Source organism: Mollisia scopiformis (assembly GCF_001500285.1).
Source record: "Mollisia scopiformis unplaced genomic scaffold LY89scaffold_15, whole genome shotgun sequence".
Classification (NCBI taxonomy): Eukaryota; Fungi; Ascomycota; class Leotiomycetes; order Helotiales; family Mollisiaceae; genus Mollisia; species Mollisia scopiformis.
The window spans coordinates 293,419-301,360 of NW_017263595.1; the positions used below are offsets into that span (position 1 = coordinate 293,419).

General features: G+C 45.4%; 1 protein-coding gene across 1 annotated transcript; it reads left to right on the top strand.

Annotated features, from left to right (window-relative positions):
* Positions 1 to 5,282: 5,282 nt before the first annotated feature.
* On the top strand, positions 5,283 to 6,437 carry LY89DRAFT_670724 (NACHT-domain-containing protein; the record flags this gene model as incomplete). Its single annotated transcript, XM_018213183.1, has 2 exons — positions 5,283 to 5,688; positions 5,899 to 6,437. 2 exons carry the CDS (start codon positions 5,283 to 5,285, stop codon positions 6,435 to 6,437), a joined length of 945 nt encoding a protein of 314 aa, XP_018069578.1.
* Positions 6,438 to 7,942: the final 1,505 nt, after the last annotated feature.

Genomic DNA, 7,942 nt, shown 5'->3' on the forward strand with positions numbered 1-7,942 from the left:
TTCTCACACGACTCGGCCCAGCTAGCATTAGCATCGTACGACAAGACCGTCAAGATCTGGGATGCGAGCAGCGGCGCGTGCCTGCAGACGCTCGAGGGCCATAGCGACGCAGTCCACTCTGTGGCCTTCTCACACGACTCGGCCCAGCTGGCATCAGCATCGGGGGACAAGACCGTCAAAATCTGGGATACGAGCAGCGGCGCGTGCCTGGAGACGCACAACATCGGCAAAGCTCTTTTTGACCTATCCTTTAACTCTACTGGCTCTGCTCTCTACACTGAATCAGGTACTATCGTTATTCAGAGCTCAGAAGTTTCTAGCATAAGAGATATTGTAGAACCTGAGTCGCCCCTGTGTGTAGGCACAAGCCTTAGCTTAGACAGCATATGGATCAAGCATGCCGGCGACGACATGCTGTGGGTACCATCAGAGTATCGACCGTCATGCTCATCTGTGTGCGGGAGCATGATTGGTATAGGCGTTGGGTCTGGAAAAGTATGGACTTGCAGTATTAACCTTTAACATAGATAGAAAAATTTGTAGCGATAATAAACGAGAATTCACACTCTTTTTATCTCTATTTCGTAGAGGGGGACTGGGATGCATACAAATATATAGGGCATCTATTGCCACGTCGAAGCTTCGGGAATCCTGCGAGAGAGTGGCTGTCGCCATATAATGCCACTGGGTGGATTCCAAAAGCGAGGTCCTCGCTGTGTGTAGTTTTACTTCTGGCACGTAAGGGTGCCTAGAAAGAGTGGCAGAAATAGATCTCAAAGCGTATAACAGGCGGGCAGATTGAGACATGATCGTGGATGCTTCTCGAAAGCCGCCGGCATACGCCACATCTATTCTCAGCCGTCAACCTACTGTAGGCATAGCGTCGAAGTCGTTACAGTACTATACACAGACATCTGAGCACGCTACTGCAGCCTGCCTGCATGCTAAGATAGGCTAGCGCATCCTGATGCGATGGAACGCATTTACAATTTTCTGTTTTGACCGGCGAAACTCCCGGAAAGCACACTCCTCACCTTAAATTGGCCTTTCAAGCCTAGTGCTACCAAAGTATCATTTTCGACATCTTGATTTCCGTTGTGGCCCTCCGAGCTCTCTATAGACGTGCGATGTCGCGAATAAACAGGGGGGTATCTGTGGAGAAGCTATAAACCACGTTTATAAAATAATTAATAGCATGCTTAACACTAGATATTTAATTACTAGAGGTTAATAAGTTTAAAAAACAATATTTACAGAATTAAAGCGCGCTTACAATAAATTCACGCAGTTAACGTGGAGCGATTCCGAGGGTCCGTACGGAAAAGTGTCTCGCCACACAGGGTGTCTCGCTACGCAGGGACGGACGTTATCAATATAAAACAAACGAAACGTGCAAGCTCAATTTGGTCCAGATGACAGCTCTTCAGGAAAATCAAGCCTCATTTTGGTCTTGGGAAGATGCTATGATCTCAAAATGAATTGAAAATTGAATTTCGTCTTAGGCCAAGTAATTACTAGTATCTTTATGGTGAAAAAGACGCCTTAACTACCTACATTAGCCAGTTGCATTACCAACCCCTGGAGTACATCTATCTCAACATCGTTAACACACCAAGAGAGTGACCCGAGTCTTTTCTCTAAGCCCACGGCTCCATTGAGGATTTTTCTTAGTCTTTCAAAAATATAGTGCAATGCATGTCTGGGACTTCCCCCAGCTTGGAGAAAAACCTTGGCATCCTCATTCCTCCCACAATACGAATCAAGAATCTTCAATGCATCGCACTATACCCAAGAAGACTTGAGAATAACCGTTCATTGCTCGAATGTTTCGTCTCATCTCTCTTTTCAACTCCACTGGAATGTGACCCAGGTCGTCAAAAAGGTCGATATCGAGCAACTCTCCCAAATGATTGTTCTCATCCAGGTGAAGGTCTTTAAACAATTCACGTGTGCGTGGAAATTGTGCTTTATAGATTGATGCTAAATCTAGAAAGTCAAAGCTGATCTTCAACTGTTGTTCAATACTTACGAGATAGAAGCCATCCTATTCTTGGTGAAAGACAGCCATTGATGCACTTCCCACATGTGCACTTAGACATTCGAGGCAGCATGGAGAATTCCTCATTTGAAGAAGCGTTCAGTAAGTGTCGCGTCCCAGAAATCTTTTGGAATAATCGAGCAACATACATGTTGGGCTCAAAGACGCAAGTAGTTGGATGCAGATGAGAGATTCCCATGGCAAAAGAAGTGATCAGACCTATAACCACATCAAACGGCATGAAAAGCTGCCCTCAGCTTTGTAAATTCACGTTCGTTTTCCCCGGATTCCTGTTTCCGTGACATGCATGTAGGACATGGGTGCCCTGTTACCTCGCACACCACCAGTATCAGCCCCTGACACTTTCAGTCCACACTTTCACAAATTATTTGTTTTCCAATTCCTAAAGTTTTTGTAGGATCTTAATCAAACTTACATGTAAATATTGATTTAAAGTTTGGAGATTTCAAGTATTCTACAATCTTAATCTTTCCTCAGATTCCTGTTTCTGAGGACATGCAATGACATGGGGCACCCTGTCTCGCGCGGCATGATATCCCTGGCGGCAGCACGCCACAACGTCAACCCTGGCCGTCCTCAATTCACGTTTCCACGAATTCTTCACAATCTTCACTTAGCTTCCCCTCCGCCTTATTTCTACTGAATTTACTTGCATACATGAACCTTAAGTCGCACGGAAAGATTTGGTAAAAGCGTGTACGGGTGCTGGCAAATATCGATTCCTCAATTCAGAACCAAATACTTCCCAACTCAACATGGGACAAAATCTTTCCCGCAATTACTCGAATCCCAAAGTCGATACTTCTAACGATATAATTTCTTAATCGAATATTCGCAACGGGAGGATTTTTGCCTTGATCTGGGCATGCTCTGCATACGCAATGACGGCTATCTGGTTCACAACTTTTCTGTATGATCGTTGGGTGGGTCCGCATGGCAGAAGTAAGGTGGGCGTTCAAAGCACAGTAGTGGCTATACTACTGAACCTTGCCTAGCCTTTAGTGTTGGTGGCAATGATAGCACGGGATCTTTGAGAGAAGTGGGGTGGACACAAAGGCAATCAAGATATTGAACTCCATCACTTAGCGTAATTACTTGAATTACTAGCGCTCATCTTGTCTTATGAGCTGAAGAAGAAGTTGCACAAATGAATGATTATAATGGCTATCACACATAAAATAATTGATTTATATAGCTAGCCTTACAAATACAAAAAAAACGCTTGCAGCTTTGTACAACTCATTGAAAGTCTGGACAACAGAGCACAGAACACTCAGACGTCGCCAGGTAGTCTTTCCAGCAATCCGTCTGACAGAAATTTCCTGACCCAAATCTACTTTGACACTTGAGTGACAGACTCTGAAGACTCGGGAAAGCAGCTAGAAAGTCTCGTGTTGTATGTTCAGGCAAAACCCCATATGAGTCTATTTGAAGAACCTGTATGCTTTGAAACTGGTAATAGAACAGTGGAATATCAAGCATTGCGGGATCAAAGGGACCAATAATTGTCATAATTGTGACTTTAGGAAACTGATTGTTGAAAGCCAACAAAAACTTTTCGACTCCACAAGTCAGCGTTTCGGTAGTCTTGGCTTGATATTTGAGATTCCAAGTCTGGGTATCGATTCGGATATGTTGAAGATTGGGTAGCAAAGATAATACTTCGAAAAACACTGCTACATCGTCGTAGTATCGCCTTGAAGGCTGGGGTTCGGTTAAGCTCAAGTGTCCTTGGTCAAGTTGTTGCGCCCCCCCTCGTTGTCCCCAACAAGCGCGCCAGTCGCCACAGAGAAAGGTCAACTTCTTCGTATTATTGGCGATAGTCGTGCAAGCCAGAAGAGATATAAGGCTCTCCAGGCACTCAAAATTGTCGACAACTGAGATTCCATTCTGGGGAATGTGGCAGAGCCCAGCAGTAGCGCAAGAGCGATTAATGAGACGGAAACGCTTCAAGTCTTTAACATGCAAGTAGCTAGAAATAGCAATAAGAATTTCAGAAGGGACTATCATGATTCACGACGTATGAGTTCAGGCAAGGGGAACACTGCATATATTTGTGCAAGAAAAACTTACCTTTAAGCTGAGGTCATCTCATTCTCTTTCTAGAATCCCTGGAACTGGGAAATCTTGAAACTCGGACATTTGACTGTCTTCGGTACAAGGCAATGCTACAGTGTGCCTAGCACAAGGCAATCTTTTCAACTGTATCTTTGATATGTTCTGCCAGTCTCTAGGTGAGGATATACGCTGGCAGGAACTCGAGCCCTGTCCAGCGTCCCTAGGGAACCACCATAGAGGTATCCACCACGAGATGGGATATGTCATCGGCTATGGAGGACCTACTCATTCTTGAAGATCTGGGCAGAATCAATGTTTTTTTGATGGCGGGACGTGTCAACCATGAACATGGCCCATATGACGTCCCTCCCTGCGTGCCGAGAAAAACGAGAGGTACTTCGACTTCGAGTATCTCAAACTCCACAATAGCTTATGAGTCTATATAAACAAACAAAATTGTAGCATTACACAGCTATTTATTAGCTTTTTGACACCTTTGGAAGACAATTTTATATCACATTGTTGCCATTTCGCCTGATTTATAGGAAGCCTTTATTTAGGTTTTGGTACGACTCTTCTTATACAGCTATACCAGCGAACTCATGTTATCGCCTGCACTTCTTAAAAGTTATTATCTGAGCTTCAGATCCTTATTTTTTCGTCCGAGACCCTGATAAGCATTTTTGCTGCCGTGGCGCGCTCCGCGATTTAGTACTTCTGATCGACAAATCTAACGATTCTCGGCTAGGCGGACCCTCCCGCAAAGCTTTAGAAATTTTACCGTAGTTTCGCCGTGGCCTGCTTAATAAATTCCAGCCTGAGACTTAAGGCTAGAATTCGACCAGAGATGGATAATTGAAGGTAGACTGTGTCCTGAATCGCTTTTTTGATTACTCAATTCCTAGAGTTCTTTAGCTTTCGTCTTACCAATAAGAATCTATTATACTCATGATTTCCATCATTCCTACGGTGAACCTGAGCAGCTGGGCCGGTCTTGCACGCTTCCAGTTATGTACAACAATGCTGTTGCCGCGAGGCTGCCGCCCAGCTGAGTGCGCCAGCCTCAGCCAGACATGAACTCTTCACCCTTCCAATCTATGCCAACTCGACAGCTCAACTACTACCGAGAACCCTCCTTTGTACGATTCTCGAACCTAGTCGAATCATGCGTCTGCTACAGTACAACAACGATGGCGATTTCAGCCTGATCGAGTTCAATGAGAGCGATATACCTGAGTATGCTATACTCTCGCACACATGGGAACAGGATAATAGCAAGGAAGTCACATATGCGGAAGTGATAAGCGGGACTGGCCAGAACAAGGATGGTTTCAAGAAGATTAATTTCTGTGGAGAACAGGCTAGACAAGATGGTCTACCATACTTTTGGGTTGATACCTGCTGTATCAATAAGCAAAACAAGGCTGAGCTCAGGCACTCCATCAACTCTATATTCCGTTGGTATCGCAATGCAAGTCGATATTATGTCTATTTGTCGGATGTTTCGACAAGGAAGCGAAAGGCGAGTGATCAGTCGTCAGAGCATAATTGGGACTTGAGCTTTCGGGAGAGTAGATGGTTTACTCGAGGCTGGACACTCTAAGAGCTCCTTGCCCTAGCTTCGGTGGAATTTTTCTCCTTCGAGGGCAAGCGACTTGGTGATAAGAGCTCTCTCCAGAAGCAAATCTACAAAGCAACAAACATTTCCCCCTCTGCGCTCCAAGCAAAATCGTTATCTTAGTTTCACATCAATGAGCGAATGTAGTGGATTAAGCATCGAGAAACGGGTAAAGAGGAGGATAAAGCGTACTCATTGCTGGGCATCTTCGGTGTCTCTATAGTCCCCACCTATGGTGAAGGAGTCGCGAAAGCATTCGATTGGCTGTGGAATAGATTTCGCGAAATACAGAAATGTATGCAAGACTTACGGCCTACCGATCCTCGTCTAGATAAGCAACGTATTGAGGCCACCAAAGGAGGGTTACTACAGGAGGCTTACCGATGGGTGATAGAAACCTCCGACTTTCAACAATGGCGTACCAATCAACACCATCGGTTACTGTGGATCAAGGGCGACCCTGGGAAGGGTAAGACAATGTTGCTTTGCGGTATTGCCGATGAACTACAGAATTCGTTGGCTAAGTCTGCACTTCTGTCGTACTTCTTCTGCCAGGCCACAGATTCCCGGATCAACCGTGCCACAGCTGTGCTACGAGGTCTGATTTATCTACTAGTCGACCAGCAGCCATCTCTCGTCTCGCATGTGCAAGCGAGTTACGATGAAGCTGGCAAGGCGCTCTTTGAAGATGCGAATGCCTAGGTTGCTTTGACCAAGGTTTTCTCTAGCATTCTACACGATCCGAATCTGGTTGCGACTTATTTGATTGTCGATGCCCTCGATAAATGCGTAGTAGACTTGCCAAATTTATTGTGCTTTATCGCGCAGACTTCGTCCGTGTCCTCTTGTGTCAAATGGGTAGTCTCTAGCCGCAACTGGCCAGAAATTGAGAAGACGCTCGACACCGCAATGCAGAAGCAAAGGCTGTGTCTCGAGCTAAATGCGGATTCCGTCTCTACTGTAGTTGCGACTTTCATTCAAACTAAAGTTCACGATCTAAGAGAGAAGAACAAATATACGAGCGAGACACGAGATGTTATCTAGCAACATCTTTCGCTGAACGCACATAGTACTTTTCTCTGGGTGGCGTTAGTCTGCCAGGAGCTGTCGAATCTTTCAGGGTGGAAAGCCATCCAGAAGTTGAAAGCCTTGCCGCCTGGACTCGATGCACTCTACTAGCGGATGCTGGATTAAATCAAGGCGTCAGAGGATTCTGAGCTGTGTATGAATGTTTTGGCTGTCGTATCGACTGTGTATCGGCCCATCACAATTGACGAGCTAGTGACTTTGGTGAAGATGCCTAATGGAGTTAATGGCCAATATGAAGCTCTAGCAGAGATTATTAGTTACTGCAGATCTTTTCTAGCAATCCGAGAGCGCACGATTTTTTTCGTACACTAGTCAGCAAAGGACTTTTTGATTGGAAAGGCACCTCAAGAACCACTTCTCCTTAGAGCACAAGACGTGCATAACACTATCTTCTCTCGATCACTACAAGTCATGTCTACAACACTACGGCGTGATATCTATAATCTAAGTGCTCCCGGGATCTTTATCGACCAAGTAGAATCGCCTGATCCTAATCCTCTCGCCGCCATAAGGTACTCTTGTCTTTACTGGGTCAATCATTTACTCGGAAGTCGAATTACAAAAAATTCAGTCAAGAACCTCGAGGCCAGTAGCTCGGTCTACAAGTTCCTCCACCAGTACTTCTTGTATTGGCTTGAGGCGCTAAGCCTGTTGAAAAGCGTGTTAGAAGGCGTAGTTATGATTCGGAAGCTCGAGAATCTTCAGGTACGTCTTTTGTGTAGTCTCATCGTTTTTGGACTATTCTAAAGTAGACAGTTTGATAAAAAGTCCTGATTTGCATGCGTTTATACAAGATGCAACGCGGTTTGCCTTATCCACCCGCTCAGTTATTGAACAGGCGCCTCTTCAAGTATATTGTTCGGCTCTTGTCTTTGCTCCAGAGAAGAGTATTATTCGAGAAACGTTCGAGACGTATGTTCCGCATTGGATCCTGAGAAAGCCTAGGGTAGAAGCACATTGGAGTGCGACGCTTCAAACACTCGAGGGCCATTCTAGCGGGGTCATGTCAGTAGCCTTCTCCCCCGACGGCAAGCAGGTCGTCTCGGGGTCAGACGATAAGACAGTGCGGCTCTGGGACGCTACGACAGGAGCCTTACAACAGACGCTCGAGGGCCATT